Source organism: Puma concolor, chromosome F2, assembly GCF_028749965.1.
Source record: "Puma concolor isolate L17-30 chromosome F2, mPumCon1.1.hap2, whole genome shotgun sequence".
Classification (NCBI taxonomy): domain Eukaryota; kingdom Metazoa; phylum Chordata; class Mammalia; order Carnivora; family Felidae; genus Puma; species Puma concolor.
The window spans coordinates 50,425,237-50,445,128 of record NC_141684.1 but is presented as its reverse complement, the minus strand read 5'-3'; the positions used below and the strand labels follow the sequence as shown (position 1 = coordinate 50,445,128).

At 39.7% G+C, this 19,892-nt stretch overlaps 1 protein-coding gene across 1 annotated transcript; it reads left to right on the top strand.

The window, feature by feature from the left end:
- The first annotated feature begins 1,530 nt into the window (after positions 1-1,530).
- Positions 1,531-19,395, top strand: CA2 (carbonic anhydrase 2). Its single transcript, XM_025922993.2, has 7 exons — positions 1,531-1,703; positions 2,832-3,029; positions 12,707-12,825; positions 13,387-13,479; positions 14,549-14,611; positions 16,844-16,999; positions 18,587-19,395. The coding sequence occupies exons 1-7, from the start codon at positions 1,670-1,672 to the stop codon at positions 18,704-18,706; spliced, it is 783 nt and encodes a 260-aa protein (XP_025778778.1). The 5' UTR covers positions 1,531-1,669; the 3' UTR covers positions 18,707-19,395.
- Positions 19,396-19,892: the final 497 nt, after the last annotated feature.

The following is a 19,892-nucleotide window of genomic DNA, read 5'->3' as shown; positions in this document are numbered from 1 at the left end:
AGTTTTTAACATTTATTTATTTTTGAGAGACAGACAGAGACAGAGTATGAGCAGGGGAGGGGCAGAGAGAGAGGGAGACACAGAATTCGAAGCAGGCTCCGGGCTCCGAGCTGTCAGCACAGAGCCCGACGCAGGGCCCGAACCCACACACTGCGAGATGGTGACCTGAGCCGAAGTCAGACACTTAACCAACTGAGCCACCCAGGCGCCCCATCTTCAGTTTTAACTTTAATATGATCTGTCAAAGATCACAGAGACCCACAAGACAGAAAATCCTCCTCCCATCTCTGTGGCCAAGTCTCCTGAAGGAAATTAATTTTGTCCCCGCCTAAAAACAGTTCCTTATCTTTAAGTACAGTAAGGACAATTGCTTCAAGCACACAACACTTTTAGATGTCCACAAAAATGTTTTCTTTTCAAGTAGGAGAAATAAAAAGGAACACTTAGGTGGAAGAAAATGTTGAAATACATAATGTTAAGATATTACTCTTCATATCAATACAGCCATAACTATGTATGTGTGTATGTATGTTTATGAAGAAGGGGGCCCACCAAGTCATAATGCTGCCTTGCCTCAAAAATGTCCTCTCAGTTTTTTTTTTTTTTTAATTATTTCTTAGGTATCCCAGATGCCAAGTTTCCTTTTTCAACCAGGGAAATTGCCTCTTTGCAAGGAATACTTCGTTTTACCTAATTTCTCTTAGAAAAGTGATTTGTTTTAGAAGTTTTGGGGGAAAATGTTTTAAACTAATGTGTACTCAGCTAGGAAGTCTCTCCTCCAAAGTTAATTTTTTAAAGAGGAGGAGGAAGGTAGGAGATGAGCACTTCATATGATACCCTGACCGGTTGCAAGGAAATGCAATCTCCTGGGCTCTCTCCTCAGTGTGGACTAAGGGCACAAGAGACTCTCACTCATCTTTCTTACTTTATTCCACGGTCGTCCAGTAGGGGGCGCGTGGCTCTCAGCACCCGAAGCTCCTGGCTCCCAGCGCCTCAAGGATCGTATCCCTATTTGCCCCAAGGTCATAGCTCCTAACCTGGCCTGCTAGTCTAGAGCCGGGAACACCGGGAGTAAGCCCTCGGGGCTGAAGTCCCCGGCGCGGGTGCAGCCGATGGGGCGGGGCGGGAGCGCTCTGAGGCCAGGGCTAAGATCACAATGGGGACTGGGGATGAAAGGCACCAGGGGCCCGTGTCCGGAGCAGTCCGCGGGGTCGCCAGACTTCGCGCCCAGGAGGGGGGTGGGGTGCGCGTAGTCCCACCCGGGAGCCCGGGAGCCCCCGCCGCCGCCGCCGCCACGCGCGCGGAGAGCTCGGAGCCTTGTTGCCAGCCCAGGGACCCGGGGCCCGGGCCGCGGGCCGAGGGGAGCCGGGAGGCAAGAGAGGAGGTCCTGAGCCAGCAGAGCCCGCCGAGAGGGCGTTCTCCCCGCCCCTGGTGCCTCGCCCGCCTGGTCCGCCCCGACCACGGGGAGATCACCTCCACCCGTCACCTCCTCCTCCCCTCGTCCAGGTCCACCCGGGGCTCCCTCCCCCGGGCCGCCCCCGAACACGAAGTTGGCGGGAGCCTATAAAAGCCGGTGACGGCGCGACCCGCGGACACACCGTGCAGGCGCCCGAGCAGCCACTGCTAGACCCGCGCCAACTCCTGCCCTGCCCAGACCAGCGGCGCGACCATGGCCCCTCACTGGGGATACGGCAAGCACAACGGTGAGTGCCGGCGGAGGGCGGCGCGGCGGCGGCGCCTGGGGCCCCGATCTTGGCCCGGATCTTGGCCTCGGCCCCGCAGCGCCCGCACCTGCTGTTTACCGCGGCCAGTGGGAACACCCGAGGCACGGTGTGCCCCCCGTGCCCGCCCCGCCCTCTGCTTCCCGGCGCTGGGATGCCCGGTTGCCCCAGCCCCGAGGCCACTGTCGAGGAATCCCCGCGTACGGCGGTGGCGCGCAGGGCCCGAGGGAGGGGGAGCACAGCCTCAGCCTCGGGACTCGAGTTCAGTTGCCCCCGGGTCCCGAACCGGAGGCTATCCTAACCGGCCCTAGGAGGTAGCGAGGAAGGTTTTTTAAGGGGGAGGGGAATGTTAATTGTTGATTGCAGAAAAATTAGGGGACCCCCTTCCCTGCACACACTTCACTCTTAGCACCTGTGGCTAAGGCGCTCAACACGAACTGTCCCGGGGCATTTTCGTGGGCCGGTTTGAATCCATTGCGGTGATTTCTGGGTTCTCTCATCATGTCTCCTCTCCTAAGGTTAGAGGGTCACCAGGAACTCGGTTTTATCATGGCCACTGACCTGGGCTCTCCAGAGCCAGCAGATGCAAGAGAAAGATGTGTCTGGCGCACCTTTCGCATCTAGAGGTGGGATAGGACTTCCAGGTAGGGGGAATCGTGACCATTAAAAGAGAGGTGCCAGGCCTGAGCAATGGCCCTGCCTTTACATTCAGTAGGAGGACACTAGGGAGGAATCCCGACCTGCCCGAATGTCTTAAATGAGCTTGAATATCCTAAATGCTAACCACGAGCCCCGATGATAGTGTTTGCCCAATTTCAGTTGCCGAATTCAATAAAATGAGCATAAAAATAGCTAATATTTATATGGCACTCACTCTTTGTTCTATGACCTTTCCATGTATTGATTCCAAATCTCACAAACTCTAGGACGTAGATGTCATTACCCCATAATACAGATGAGGAGACTGAGGCACAAAATAAGTTATTCAGCCGAATGGTGCCACCAAAATTGGAACGGAGCAGATTGGTTCCAGAATCTTTGCCCTTTTCTAGGGATCTGGTTGTGCCCTTCCCCACACTGGGGGATTCACACATCTCTTCTCAATGCTAGGACCGGAGCACTGGCATAAGGACTTCCCCATTGCCAACGGAGAGCGCCAGTCCCCTATTGATATCGACACCAAAGCAGCCATTCACGATCCTGGCCTGAAGTCTTTGTTTCCTTCCTACGAGCAAGCGGTTTCTCGGAGGATCATCAACAACGGTCACTCTTTCAACGTGGAATTTGATGACTCCCAGGACAAAGCAGGTCAGTGTTTAAAAAATAACTTGTGTCTCTTACCCAGTAGCTATTTCCCCAGCTTAATGGGAGGAATCAGGAGCAGTGGCTTAATACTCCTGTTTGTCTCCATACTGTAAGATGCCACTCTGCTAATCTTCATTAGGTCCCAGGCTCTGAGAAGTAGGCTAATTACTTTGAAGTGGCCTGGGGCTGTGGCTCCCCTATAAAATTCCTGGTTTCTATGTAGGGCATTGTATAACTGTAATCTGCTTGTGAAAAGTCACAAAAGGCAAGGTCCCCTGGCAGTAAAGATCAGCAACAATGCGATTTGCAAAAACTGAACTTTGGAGATTTTTTCTAAAATATTTTTTTCCAGAATTGATGCCTATTCAATAAAAAAGTACATCTTAGTGCTGTCTTGAAGGTAGCAGTGAGAAGAGTGGAGAAAGCCTCGCTATTTAAAATACTGAAATGAAAAAAAATTAAAAAAATAAATAAAATACTGAAATTTGGAAGCATTGTATTTATGAATGCAAATGTGATAAAGGTGGCAGTGTATCTTGGTATCCACCCAGAAATTCATTCCACAAATGAAAAGGTTTTAGACTTGGTGGGCGGACCTGGCCCATTGCTGACAAAACCAATGACCATAATTTATCTGTAGTAGAGCTGTTTACAGGATGCACTTTGAATGCTTCTTTTTTCTTATTTAGAAACAGGAGAACAATCCCATTCAGACATGGTAGCAGCTTTCTTTGCCCATTGGTTGATTTAATTGCCAGTGCCCTATTTTCCTGAGTGCTTTCCTCTGAAGGTCGTTGAATGAATGGTGCTGCAGACACATGATGTGCGATGGTGGTGTGAGAGCAGGGAGAGCGCAGGGGCAAAAAGAGAAAACAGGAAAACCAAGAAGACATCCCGTAACGCTGTCAAATTTTTGCAGTAATGACCGAGAGTACTAATATAGTGTGTGTAATTATAGCCATTATAGTCCAATTGACCATTTTTTTTTCAGTAGCTAGCCAATTATTCAGTCCAGTTTGGAAAAAAAAAATTCGCTCCTACCTTCTTTAAATTATTCTTTGATGCTTGGATTTCTGAAATAGTGACTCTGGAAGACAATTTGATGGAGGATAATGTGGAGATCATCTGAGAAATGTTTTCAACTTACCTGTTCCTTTTGTGCACCTCCCCCCAGTACACACACACACACACACACACACATACACACACATACACACACACATGCAAACACATATTCTGTCATAATATAATGGCTAATTAGACTTTGATTATTAGATTTAGCAGAGGATGTTCATTGAAGACACTTCAATGATTCTACCTTCCCAAGTAAGCCTTCCACTTCAAAGAAATAATGCTCAAGTGATTAAGCTAAAAATAAGGGAAATTTCTTTCCTTCCTGTAAAGGATACTGCATATTTTGATTATAATATGACTAGGCCATAGTCTTGGTGTTATTGTACATATACAAAGGATGCTACAAAACTCCGTGTTTATTTATTTAAAAAAAAAACTTGAGCTATTTTAGTTTAAAAAATTTATTTTAATCTTTATTTATTTTTGAGAGAGAGACAGAGTGTGAGCAGGGGAGGGGCAGAGAGAGAGGGAGACGCAGAATCCGAAGCAGGCTCCAGGCTCTGAGCTGTCAGCACAGAGCCCGACACCGAGCTCAAACTCATGAACTGTGAGGTCATGACCTGCGCTGAAGTCAGAAGCTCAACCCACAGAGCCACCTACAGGCGCCCCCGAGCTATTTTAGTCTTTAGCTATCAACTGTTAAAAAAAGAGACACAGTGACTGTATGTTTCAATGTTGCCAGTGAAGTCAGTTTTCAGTGACCCTACTGGCCACCAGTCATATACCTCATTGGATGCCACATAGAAATTGGGTGCTTATTTGGAGTGACGGGGAAACAAATGTCTAGCAAATAGAACCGGATGAGATAATTCCTTACAAATTTAATCATGAAATAATTATTTCAGTAATATATTATTACTGGAAAGTGGATTTTGACATTGAGTCTAGCAACTGTGAACATAGAAATGGGTCAGGTAGCCGTGGATTCAAGTCCCAGCTCTGCCACTAACTAGCTCGGTGGCCCTGGGAACAATAGCAACTTAATGTCTCTAATTTTTAGTTTTTTTAACTGCAAAATTGGAGAAGCAGTAGTATCTACCACAAAGGAAAGATTAAATGGGACGGTAGATAGAAAGCACCTTAGCCCAGCACTTGGCACGTTACGATTCTCCAACAAGTGACCATTGCTGTTTTCATGTCAACACACCGTTCAACTGCTTTTATTAGGCAATTGCTGTAGCGATCACCTGTGGTAAGATTACTGAAGAAAGTTTTTAATGAACTGGAAGATTACCTGCCACCACCTGATGGGATTTAAAATTTTTATTTTTATATTTTCCTCAACATTCCATTTATCATATTAAAGTATGTACTGATTTTATATGTGACGTTATTATATAGTTACATGTTTTAGCATGAAAATGACAAGTTCTGACGGATTTCTAAATAACCAGTAACTGATTAGAGAGCTGTTTAAAACTACTTCTCCTGGTGAGTAACACATATATTATTAAAGCCATGTTTAGATTGTGAGAACAGTGGTTTTGATAGGGTCTTAAACCCATGCCTTTAGAGACACATGCATTATTCACTTAGTTCTTATGAAAACAAAACAAAACAAACAAACAAAACAAAACAACAACAAAAACCCATTCCTAACACCAGTTAAATGCATGAAGGCAGGTAGAGGTCTAGTCTCCTTCCTGTATCCCTAGATTTCACGCTGGGGATACCTGAAGTATAAAGACACAGAAACAGCAGTGACAGCTGACAGCGATTTTGGTAAGTGCAACAAGGACATATAGTCCAAGGAACTATGGAAACGTGAAAGAGACTTAGGAGTTGTTCTGTGTAAGTCAGGAAATACTTTCCAGGGTAAGTAAAACTTATGCTGAGGCTTGAACTTGGAGGAGACTCCAGGCAAAGAGAAGTAGGAAAGACCAGGGGATTTGAGAGAGAACAGTATGTGCTCTGACGGGCAAGGAGGTGCCATAAAAACAAGGAAGAGTTAATGTTAGAAAGGCTTGCTCTCCTTTATGTATGAATGATCCCTTTGTAACTTTGCCCATACCTCTTCAACACTGTCAGTTGTTTGGGTTAAACCAGGAAGCAAATTTTTTTCCAGGATGTAGAATATATTAAAATGTTGGCATTAAGGAAAAACAGAATAAATCAAACAATCATACCATGCAGAGAAGCACCCTTTAGATTTTTTAAAAAAAGAATCCTAGACTCTCAAGTTAGAACGAATGATGGAGATACTCTAGTCAAATTCACTTAAAATAATTATGAGAAAACAGAATGCTAAGGAGTTTAACTTGCTAGTCCCTTCTAATTTGTTGGGATGAGACTAAATGACCATCACTTAAAAATAAAAGTTGAATAAGAATCTTTGAATGATAACCACAATTAATATTTAGTGTATATGTACCATGTTTTAAAAAATTGATATGCTTTTCTATACACTGAAGTCTAAAAACAATTCATTCATTTTGGTCACTCAATATTTTATTTTATTTTTTGGTCATTCAATATTTTGAATCAACAACTTAACATCTCTTTTTGCTAAGAGTTATTTTCATGGTATTAACATTTTTAGATATCTTTTACCTCTTGTTTTCTACATCTAAATGCTTCAGTTCCTTTTACTGATTTATTTATTTATTTATTTATTTATTTATTTATTTATTTATTTCTACCTCAGTGAGATTTCAGCCTTCTAGAACTTCTTATAGATTTAAGTTTTCAAATATCCTGAATATTATCTTATCTGATACTAGAGTATCACTAACTGAGCTGGTTGAGTTTATTATGTTTATGTTTAGTATGTTTAAGCTTGAAAGAATTCTTTTAATGTTTATTTATTTTTGAGAGAGACAGAGACAGAATGCGAGTGGGTTAGGGGCAGAGAGAGGGAGACACCAAATCCGAAGCAGGCTCTGAGCCGTCAGCACAGAGCCCGACATGGGGCTCGAACTCACGAGCTGTGAGATCATGACCTGACCCGAAGTCAGTTGCTCAACCGACTGAGCCACCCAGGTGCCCTGAGAGAATTCTTTTTAGGTGTGGAGTTAATAAAATAAAAATGTGGAGTTAATAGCTTTAACTAAAAGTTCTCATCAATCTTCTAAATTCCTTTAACAATAAACCACCTTAAATTAATGAAAAATTGCTAATCCTGTTGGTCTTTTAAAAAACTTATTAAAAAATAACTCTCCCTGCTTGCATTCTTTTATTACTAGCTTTATCTGGGAGAAAAGAATACTAGTCAAATTATTAACTTCTGCTAACTCATTAAGTTTTATTAATGAGTTTAAAACTCTCCTGCTTTCTTGCAATGTTAGATGCAAATATTGAAAAACCAATGCCTGAAATTATTGAGCCAATCCATATACAACTGTCATATAATTTCTCTTCTTTAGAAATTGATATATTTTTATCTGTCTATATTATTTCAAGAAAAAAGGAAGGAAATGAACAATTTATCTGTGCTCATTTCAGGCAGACCACTGTCTCTATGACAATAGAACTCCATACATGAGTCTTGCTTGATTTTCAAGGACTTGCTTTTGAAGCTTTAATATTGTCCTTCTGTGAATAATTTTAAATTAAAAGGAATCAGAGCAGCAACAAGTGAAAGGGTTCGTTGTGCATACTGTTAATGGTGTAAGAGAAACCTAAGTATTTATAAAACTGACCAAAACATTCTAAATACTGTATTTTTTTTTAACGTTTATTTATTTTTGAGACAGAGAGAGTCAGAGCATGAATGGGGGAGGGTCAGAGAGAGAGGGAGATACAGAATCTGAAACAGGCTCCAGGCTCTGAGCGGTCAGCACAGAGCCCGACACGGGGCTGGAACTCACGGGCCGCGAGATTGTGACCTGAGCCGAAGTCGGACGCTTAACCGACTGAGCCACCCAGGCACCCCTAAATACTGTATTTAATTATATTCATGTCAAAAGAGTTTCCTTTGTTTTTTTTTTTTTTTTACTCTCCTATAATTTCCATATACACAAAACTAAAAAATCCTGTCCTTTTGGTTTTTTTTCCAGTTGTTTGGTTCATCTTTTTATTGCCAACAGATATTTCTTAGTGGATTATATTTAGTGGGGTCTTCAAAAAGCATTTATTAAATGAACACACACACATACCTAACATCACATTTTCAAAAAATACCCTATTGCTATATATATTTTTTAAGTTGATTTATTTTGAGAGAGAGAGAGAGAATGAACAGGGGAGGGGCAGAGAGAGAAAGAGAGAGAGAGAAACCAAAGCAGGCTCCACGCTGTCAGTGCAGCGCTCTACTCAGGACTTGAACCTGAGCCGAAATCAAGAGTCAGATGCTTAACTGACTGAGCCACCCAGGTACAACCCCCCCCCCCCATTGCTGTATTATATGTTCTAATAAAACTTCCATTTTCCATTGTTCATACAGTAGAAGGGAAAACTGAAGTGGTGCTTTACCCTTTTAAAATCCAGAGCCTTTTCCCTGTTGCCTGACAAAAACTGTGGAGCATCTATTCTTAGACTTTGATCTGTACCAGAATCATCTCACTGTTCCCTCTGAAAATATCGGTCATTAAAGTCAGCATCTGGCTTGGGCATCTGCATTTTAACAGATGATCCTGATTCACATAGAAATCTGAGGACCAGAGATATGGAAGGTGCCTTGAATATTTTCTATTTGTTTTACAGCATTTAAGAGGTCTTAAAGAGAAATAAAATGCTGTTCCATGTTTACTGGCTCATGTTTTCTATTCTTTGGGGCTATCATCTTGTCTACTTTCTTTGTCTGTGAAATCAATACATTCTTAACTTGATGCTCCTAAAAATCCACCCCCCTTCCCCTTAATACCTCCCTCCATCCATTTTAGTTAAACCACAGATCCTAGGTATTGTTTTTACTCTCATATAATTTCCATGTACCAGAAACTAAAAACTTCTGTTCCCTTGATTTTTAGTTGTTGTTTACTTTAGTGTAAGTGACAGCTAAATATCTCACTATTTTAAAAGAAATAAAGTGTGGAGACTTTTTCTTCATTCATTTTCTTCATTTTAGTTGTAAACTCCAGGATTATTGACTACTGCTTCAAAAGCAAAATAGTAATGCGTAATTTAATGAAGATTGTTTATCTCCTGGAAATGCTGCATTTTTAGTAGACTTAGTCATGTACTTCATTAGTAAGAGATCCCTTAAATTTGCATTTTAAACTAAAGATTATTAGAAATGGTTTATTTGTATTTTGAATTTAAGAGAGATTATTGATATTCGTTAAGGTGTTTACTTTGTTATTTGGATACATTTTATGTTAAGTAATAATAAAGGGAGTAGGAAGAAAAAAATTAAAAATGTTAAATTTTCAGTTTTTAATTTGTATAGTCTTGTATATTATTGGACTGGATGCCTTAATTTTCACAAATAACATAGTTTACGTAATTTCTCTAAGTAATATGTATAGGAAGACAGATTAGAATGTATTTAGTACTTATTTTGTGTTTTATATATGTAGTATGTATAACTGATGGCTGATCACGAAAATTAAAATTGGCTAGAGCCCTTCGTGTTGAGATTTGGATTTAAATTAAGTTTTGGGAATTTTGAAAAGATATTGTGGTAGAAAATTTATGTCTCTCTGTCCCTTGTGGAATACATTTCCGTGATACAATAAATCATGGACTCTTCAGAGCCCTCACTAACATGGCTGGATTTTAAAGAGGAAAAATATACGCAGTCAGCAGTTTCTGCTACTTTTAAAAATTATTTTTGCATCAGACAGACTTCGTTTTAAACTTGGATCATTCAGAAAATGGTATGTAGCAATCAAAATAAGTAAATAAATAAGTAGATCTGGAAAAAGTGCAAGCTCCCTATTTTTCGACCAAATGTCTTTTTTATGTTGCACATAAGATGTATGCTGCCTTTATTAGAGTTTGTGGCAATTTATTACTGTAACCATGTTTTGGGGACGACTTCATTAACTAAATTCTGCGCTAAGGATTTGTTGAAATAACCAACTCCTGAAGTAGACCAGAAATGTTTCTTTTTGTTGCAACTAAATTTTAAGAATTTAATAACCTCTCCTAGGTACAAGGGCTTCTAATCTACATGGCAACATAGTTTTATTTTAACAGGAGCTAAAACAGGTGTCTGGTAATAACAGATTAGCACTGAGTATGTTTAATCATTGAACCAAGAATCTTTTTCTCTTTCTTTCTTTTCTTTCTTTCTTTCTCTTTCTTTCTTTCTTTCTTTCTTTCTTTCTTTCTTTCCTTCTTTTGTTCTTTTCTTTCTTTCTTTCTTTCTTTCTTTCTTTCTTTCTTTCTTTCTTCCTTCATTTCTTTCTTCATTTCTTTCTTTCTGTAGCATTAGCAAAGCTTGTTTAATAAAAGCTCATATACATTCTTGACTAATTCTAAATCTTCTCTGAAATAAGTAAATTAAGATGGAATGTTAAGATCTGCAAGGGAGTGAATAAGAATATGAAACAGCAATAAGTTTTATTATTTTTAAAATTGAAGATTCTGATATTGTTCACAAGGGGAAAGAGATACATTTAGGAAGATAAGTTATCTTGAAGCTTAATATGGTTTTATTTAATTTATTTTGCTACTCGGTAGAACTAGTGATGTTACAGAAGGCATTTGCTTTTTATGATCAGCCAGTTGGTAGCTTTAAAAAGTTATTATAAAGGAATTATTTCAGTACCAGTTTATTTCATGAACAAATATTTAGTTTTAAGAATATATTATTATGAAAAATGGAATTTTTTATTTTGAAAAAGCCTTGTGGGGGGGTGCGGATAAGGCTAATTATTTCCTTACAGAATTATCAGTAAAAAAAAACTTTAACAATAATTCGTTAAATTTCAAGAGATGTGATTTTTTTTAAAATTTTTTTTTTTTCAACGTTTATTTATTTTTGGGACAGAGAGAGGCAGAGCATGAACGGGGGAGGGGCAGAGAGAGAGGGAGACACAGAATCGGAAACAGGCTCCAGGCTCTGAGCCATGAGCCCAGAGCCTGACGCGGGGCTCGAACTCACGGACCGCGAGATCGTGACCTGGCTGAAGTCGGACGCTTAACCGACTGCGCCACCCAGGCGCCCCTCAAGAGATGTGATTTTATCAGACTGTACCCAAATTGATGTTTCTTAGCAGATCTGTGATGTAACATCGTTTACATAATTGGTTCTTCCCCCTCCCCCGCCCCTTGGCCTATTGTAAGGCAGTGCTGGGGACCAGAGGTTGTATCAGGAGCTAAGAAGGGCCTAAATATCTTCCAGCCAGCTCTGTTTTTTACTTTGGATAGATGGATGGCTGTTGCTACCATTTATGCATACTTAGGTGAAATTAAGCAAACTTGACTCTACAGACTTTGTTGCTTTGTTTTGCAAAGCCAGAGTAAGTTTGGGCTCATTGTTGTATAGAATTATAATCCAAAGCTAATAAAATGCACTTATAGCAACAGATGTTTTAATCCTAGTTCTAGAGAAATAAAATTTGAAGTTGGAGAACTAATCTAATTTTAAAAGCTTTTAAATATATTGGTAAGTTTCATGAATATATACAAGTTAACAAGGTTTTATGGAGAGGCTGGGGGAAACTGATTTCCTCCTATTTTAATTCTCTCTAATACACAACTCCGTATCTACAGATAGACTGTACTGGAGATGACATCCAGTCATATTCTTCTGTCTCGTGCTTTACTCTAACAAAGTTATATTAATACCAGAATAATAGAATCATAAGACAGTTATTAAAGTTAGAATTTTAAGTTTTTGGAGGCAACAGAGTACTATGTGCTCTGTTAGGTGATCAATAAATTTTTAGTGAAGTGATAAACAATTGAATGGATCCACTTTACAGGTGAGGAAATTAAGATCAGAAAGGTTCGATGAAACATTTTAATGGGATAAAGCTAGTTACTAGCAGTGAAAATCCAAATTCTGAAGAATTTGGGAAGCCAGGGTAAGGAAAATTGGGTTTTATACTAAGATCAATGGAATGCTTATTGTTTCACAAATTCTGGCATCTGGGGTTAGCAAAGCAGATGGTAGGGCAGTCATGGGGCTATGGAGAAGAGAGCTTCCCATGTTTTCTGGAGTGTGCCACAGACCTGCATCGACAAGCAGATACAAGGGCACCTCCCCAGTCATTCACAGAGGACTTAATAATTCCACTTAAGACTTCCTCTCTCTGAACCAGAACCTGTGAGTCCAAACAAACCCAGAAGAGAAGTTATCACTGTGCTCAGAAAACAGATGGGAAAAGTACCCACCTTCAAGCCAACACAAGTGAGGAGAAAAGCCAGTTGAAATGATTTTGTTCAGCCCTGTAGACTAAACTTGAGTCTGGATTTAATTTTCACAAAGTGAAAATGTTGCTACAGGCATAAATTTAGAATTATGCAACAGGATTGAATTACATTATAATATTTAGTAGTGTGTGTTTCATGTGCATATGTACATATACGTGTGTATATACATGCGATTTTGTGTATGTTGTGTGTATGTATATACATTCATACACTCATACTCATATACACATAGGCACATGTATAATATACATATATCATATATATACATATTTTTTACATTTTAGTGCTGAAAGGAGGACCCCTCACTGGCACATACAGATTGATTCAGTTTCACTTTCACTGGGGTTCGTCTGATGGGCAAGGATCTGAGCATACTGTGGATAAAAAGAAATATGCTGCAGAGGTAAGATATGCTTTTTTGCCTTCCAGGGAAAAATGTAAATTGATTTTCAGCATTAATTTCAAAAACATAGTTTTGTAAATTCGACTCAAACTAAGCGAACCACTTTTTTTTCTTTTTACAAAGGACCTTCACATTTGCTTCTTATAACTTGTATTTGTGATATTACAATTAATGCTGCAAAACATTCTCTGCTACACTCAAGGACATCGTTTGCAAAAACTTAAATGAATTCAAATTGGAGGATCCTGTTTTAACATAAATCTAAAAATAGCATTTGTGTCTTTCCTCAAAAATATGTAACTCTTTGTCTGAGAGTTGACGAAGTCACTTGCTGTTATGTCAAATAGTGGATAATTAGGATGAAAATGAAAGAAAAGCTTATATTTTAAATTACCCACATTTTCCCTTTCTTTAGTAACCTTTAGTTGTAAAGAAAAGATCACTGGGTACAATCGGCAGGTTTTATGATGTATATCATTTATTGTGGTTTTGTCTCTGGATAACATTTGGAGGATTAATGATGTATATCATTCATTATGGTTTTGTCTCCGACTGCTTTAGCTTCACTTGGTTCATTGGAACACCAAATATGGGGATTTTGGAAAAGCTGTGCAGCAACCTGATGGACTGGCTGTTTTGGGTATTTTTTTAAAGGTTAGTTGATGACCCAATTCTTTTTTTCCCTGTTTTTGAGAAAGGTTAACCAGACAGAACATTCATAATAAACAGGACATTCTACAAAGAGCCTAAGGAATGCCTTTGGCTCCAAAATATTTTCAGGCTTATGTCCCCCTTCATATCTGCTAGTAGCTCTAGAGATGGAGGGCAAAAATCAAAACAAAAACAAAACAAACAATCCAAGAGGTATTAATTAGGTGCTATTTAGATGTAAATGTGAAGGATGTATACATGCGGAATGTAAAATGAGAAAGAGGTATACTTCAGATGACTACTGGTTTTTATTTTAAAATTCACCCTTAACTAGATAGTAGTGTTTCCTGACAGGTAAAGCTAAATTTAGATCAAGTTTTGGAGGGCTCAAGGGCAGTGACTCAATATTGGAGAATTTCAGGCAACAGTGGGGCATACAGTTTGAGCTGCCCTCTAGACAGCTGTAAAGCAAGTTGAGAAAAGTCTGGGCTGGGGATTCATGGGGCCTGACATCATATGTCAAGGTAGAAGCTACAAGTGAATATGAAATCATCCAAGGAAAGCACCAAGAGGGAGATGATAAAGCTGCTAATCACGCAGTCCTGAGAAACTGCAGAATGTAAGACGTTTAAGGCAGTGGGAAAGATGGTATTAAAAGACTAAAAAGGAATACAGAAGTCAAGGGAGATTGCTGAGGCTGGAGGGCAGAGGGAAAGCCAAAGGAGGAGAGAATTTCAAAAAGGAGAGAGGTCAATAGTATAAAATCCTGCAAGATTAAGGTTGAACAGCGTTCCTTGCTTTGTCAGTTAGAGGTCAGTTGGAGGTCACTAGTGACATTTGAGAGAGTACATTCAGGGGACTGGGCGGTGGGGGGGCGAAGCAGAAAGAAGTTGTCAGTGACAGTAGGGAAGTTCATGGTGCCAATGTGATCAAAGTAAGATGGATGGGTGGCATGTACCAGTGGTAGACTTTGGTTCATCGTTTGGAAACCTTTTATGGTAGAGCTGCCCAAATCAAAACTGATGTAATACCAACCAGATTACGGTGCCTTGTACATTATGTTTTCCTATAGATTGGTGATGCCAACCCGGGCCTACAAAAAGTCCTTGATGCACTGGACTCCATTAAAACAAAGGTACAGTTGCATTTTCTGCCACCTCGATAGAGAACCTATGTTTTATATCCCACTGGTTTTAGGAAATTGTTTTGATCAAATCGAATAGTCTCAGTTTGACATGTGGTGTTTGGATGAACGGTTAATGAAGGTAAAATGTTGCTTATATATTCATGTAACTTTTCTTTATCCAAAAGTTGATCCTAATTCTAGTATAATTTTAATCTTGCCTTTATTTAATTTTGTTTCCCCATCATTTGAACATTCATATATAAGAGTCAGAGAATCTCATGACTGAAAGGAAACTGAAAGATCATCCGGTCAAATTATTGACTCATTCACACAGCAGGTATTTGTTAAGTACTTGCTCCATTTCAGTCACTTGGTTGACATAGGAGATACAATGCTAAGCATGAAGACTAATCCATCCCAAGTTTAAATTCTACAGCACAGCCATGTTTAGGTCATTGAACATCTGCTAAATACAATCCCCAGTGGCAGGCCTGGCTTCAGAAAGCTCATATTCACTGAAGTCATGTTTATCTTCTGAAATGCTCACTTGTTACTCCTATCTGACCCCTTTGAATGATGGAGAATAAACCTGATTCAAAAACACTAATTGGAAAAGATATGTACCTTCACATTAACTGCAGCATTATTTATAATAGCCAAGATACAGACATAGCCCAGTGTCCAACAATGGATGAATGGATAAAGAAATGTAGATTATATGTACACAGTGGAATATTTCCAGTCATAAAAAAGAAGGAAATCTTGCTGTTTACGACAGTATGGATGGACCTTGAGGGCATTAAGTTAAGTGAAATGAGTCAGATAGTGAAAGACAAATATCATATGATCTCACTTATATGAGGAATCTGAAAAATAAACAAATAAACAAACTAAAAACCAATGAGTGCATAGACACAAAACAGATTGGGTGTTATCAGAGGTTGGGGGGAAGTGGTTGAAGGGGGTCAAAAGGTACAAACTTCCAGTTATAAAATAAATAAGTTTTGGAGATAAAATGTACAGCATAGCAACTGTTGTTACTACTACTGCATTGCATATTTGAAAGTTGCTAAGAGAGTAGATCTTCAAAGTTCTCATCATAAGAGAAAAAATTAGTAACCAGGCATAGTAATGGATGTTAACTAGACTTATTGTGTTGATCATTTCGCAATATATGCAAATATCAAATCATTATGTTGTGCACCTGAAGCTAATATAATATTATGTATTAATTATACCTCACAAAATGAAAAACCTGATCATCTTTTTTTTTTTTTTTTTTTTTTTGAGAAAGAATCTTAAGCAGGCTCCACACTCAGCTCAGAGCCCAACACTGAGCTCCATCCCACAATCCTGGGATCATGACCTGAGCTGAAATCAAGAGCGGGTTGCTCAACTGAGCTGCCCAGGAGCCCCGATCTTTCTTTCTTTTGAACCTATTTTCTCTAATAGGGTTTTGCCTACCCCGAGGCTAGTTATCTTTTGTTCGCTTTATTCTCTTAGGACAGTTTTCTCTCTTTGTAACAACTTTGTCCCTCTGCTTGTAACTCATTGCTGTTTGCATCTGTTGCTTTAAAAGTGTAGTGTCCAGAAAAGAAAGCAGTTATTCAGTTCTGATCCAGCCATCAGGTATGATAGCAAGGCAATTACCTCCTCGTTAAGGATACTCTATTTTGGTGACTGCAGCCTCAAATTTGCATTATTTTAGTGGCAGCAATTTCACTTTAAATACTGGATGTGATCAGTTAATAACTTGAAGGAAATTATAAGGGATAATTATGGAGGACAAGATGAGAATGGACATGTGAAAATAGTATCGTCAGGTTCCCTTGCTCATATCTGCTCGTCTGTATTTCCAAGTCAAATGTCATCTGTTAATTTCTTTTTATTTCGTTTTCTGGTGAATATGGGACCTCTCTTAAAAGAGGGGGGCGGAGGGGCGCCTGGGTGGCTCAGCTGGTTAAGCGTCCAACTTGAACTCAGGTCTTGATCTCATGGTTTATGAGTTCCAGCCCCGCATCAGGCTGTGTGCTGACAGCTCAGAGCCTGGAGCCTGCTTCAGATTCTGTGTCTCCCTCTCTGCCCCTCCCTTACTCATTCTCTCCCTCTCTCTGTCTCTGTCTCTCTCTCTCAAAAAACACATTAAAAAAAAGTTTTCTGGCGACCAGAAGGGAGTATTTGTTTCCTGCCTTCCTCCCACTCTGATCATGACACATAACCTGTGTGTTTGCCTAATTCCAGGGTAAGAGTGCTGACTTCGCTAACTTTGACCCTCGTGTCCTCCTTCCGGAAAGCTTGGACTACTGGACCTACCCAGGCTCCTTGACCACTCCTCCTCTTCTGGAATGTGTGACCTGGATCCTGCTCAAGGAGCCCATCAGCGTTAGCAGTGAGCAGGTCGGTTTCCTAAAGTGAGGGAGAGCATTTCATCCAGACAGAGGAGCTTGGCTTTTGGATTTGGACAGACCCAGGGTTTATGGGCTTAATCCTGCTCTTGATGCTTCTAGCTGTGGAACTAGTGTCTATAGCAGTGTGTAGCTGATAAACAGCTTTTGAGAAATATTTGCTGTTATTAGCCATAACTTTAGGCAGTGTTTACTCTGTGAGGTTGGGTGATCCTGGGGATTAAATGAGAAGGGTATCTGTCACTTAATAAATGCTTTTATGGAAACTGTGAGGAGACTGAGGCCCAGGACAATGAGATTTCATACTCAAGGTTACACAGATATCAGTAGTAACTCCCCGCCGATTACTCACTCACGTAAGAGCTTGCTGCAGTTCTTTTTGTATCAGAATACCTTTCTGAATTCTGACAAAAGTAAAAGCCATGCTTTGCAGAAAAAAGTATCAAAAACTCACTCCAGGTTGCTTTAACAACCTTTAACACAGACTCTTACTTCTCCCATACAATATAGTTTATGCAATTCAAGTTATTAATGCAGCTTCTAAGTCACCAATAGTACCCCCTGTCTGTCTCTATTCCCACACAGCTGAAATGTAGAAAATGGACATTCCTCAGTAGGATCCACAAGGACTTGGATCCTGGGTAATTTAACTGATGTTACAGTAGCTGAGGGATAATTACCGGACCAAAGAGATCAGGTTAAAGGCTGTTGATTTGTGGGCTGTTTTATTACTGCCCGAACAATCCTTCTTCATTTAGATCAAGACTTGCTTAGGAAAAGGGAAGTACCCCTTTGCACAAATAACCTCAAAGAAGTAGGAGGCTGGTTGAGGGCTGCCTGTTTCACATCGTTGGGCCAGGGAGCTAAAACAAGGTTAAAAGGGAATAAAGATCAGTCAATGTCAAGGATTTCCCAGATTGGGAAAATGCATTTATGTGTTTCTATACATTTAAGCAAAGATACCAGCCCTCACTTATCCCCTGGGGCTTGCAGATCCTGGGTCACTTTAGGTCACCTTCCCTGGGGCAGAAAACAGAACTCTAATTGGGATCTAAAATTTCTGTTAGTATTTTACATCTCAGAAGTGTTTTATAGGCTTTTGATGTTTGATTTTAAAATTTAAAGAGGGAAAAAACAAGCTCACTGAAAATTTCCTTCCAAATGACACCAACAATCTTGTGTGCATTTTCTAGAAATTGATTTGTTATCTAAAAGCATAGGGATATAGGGGCACCTGAATGGGTCAGTCACTTGAGCATCCAACTTGGGCTCAGGTGGTGATCTCATGGTTCGTGAGTTCAAGCCCACATCAGGCTTGCTGCTCTCTGCACAGAGCCCGCTTCAGATCCTCTGCCCCCCTTTCTGTGCCCCTCCCCCACTTGCACTCTCTCAAAAATAAATACAACATTTAAAGTAAAATAAAAGTATACACATATGTTTATGTGATTATACATTTATTGAGAATCAAAGTGAAGTTTAATATTGGAAAATGCATTTCAGGGTATAACGCAAGCACATAAATGAATACTATTGTGAAACTTGGACTTTTAGTTTTTTAATATTTTATTTTGCCTTTTAGATGCTGAAATTCCGTAAGCTTAATTTCAATAAGGAGGGCGAACCAGAAGAACTGATGGTTGACAACTGGCGCCCAGCTCAGCCGCTGAACAACAGAAAAATTAATGCTTCCTTCAAATAAGATGGTCCCGGAGCCCAGGACCAAAGAATGGACCTCTGGGTTTCCCTTTAGCTAAGCACAAATCTACCTTGTTGAATTGGACCTTGGCTGCTTTGCATCTGGTTTTCTAGACCTTTCATTTCTCACCTGATGTGCTTATTAGTAAAATGTGAAGAACCTGACCAGGTGTCATCCTTGACAGAATTGCTGTGACGGGTGCTTTGCTTATGGTAGTAGCCTTTCTGTAGTGGAGAATATAGTTCAAGGAATAGGGGAAAAAATACCTTGACTTTGTTCATAGAACAGAGGGTGATGAGCATTGACAATTGTTCACAAAAATGCTAGTTTTAAAGCATAGGAAAATAGAATGAGTGCAAATCCCTATCATGAGATAAATTGAGCTACGTAATGTACATCAGGTAAAATAGTCATGATTCTGTGTAATGTGAATCAGGTAAAATAAATATTCATGATTCCAAGATGTTATATTAATGAGCAAATTTTAAATTCTTATATATTTGTAGCAATGTTAAATATGAATTATGTTGTAATTTAGTGACTTTTGAATTACAGAGATATAAATGAAGTATTATCTGTAAAATTGGTATAATTATAGTTGTGATACAGAGTATATTTCCATTCAAATAATATATCATAACTTAATAAATATTGTATTTTAGATATATTCTCTAATAAAATTTGGACTTTAATTTGGGCTATTTTATTTCCTGCTGGGCAATATGTAATAATGGAAAAGCAAATGTGTACTTTTTTAAAGGTTTATTTGTTTTGAGAGAGAGAGAGAGAGAGAGCACATGAGCAAGGGGAGGGGCAAAAGAATCTGTGCTGTCAACCCAGAGCCCAATGTAGGGCTCGAACCCACAAACCGTGAGATCATGACCTAAGCCAAAACCAAGAGCTGGACACTTAACTGAGCCACCCAGGTGTGCAGAGCAAATGTGTACTTTTATAACTTATATTAATTCATTAATAATAAGCTACTCATAACTGTAGGAGTTTTCATAAAAGAAAAAACCTGGAAGGTCTTTTACTATTTGCCAAGTGCTGTTTTAAGTGCTTTCTGAACACTCATGTAATCTTCATGAGTGATGAAGAATGAATGAATCTCATTCTCATATGAGAATGAATCCTGCAAGGGAGAGAAGAACTGGTTACACTAAAAGCAGCCAGGCGGAGAAAGGTGTAC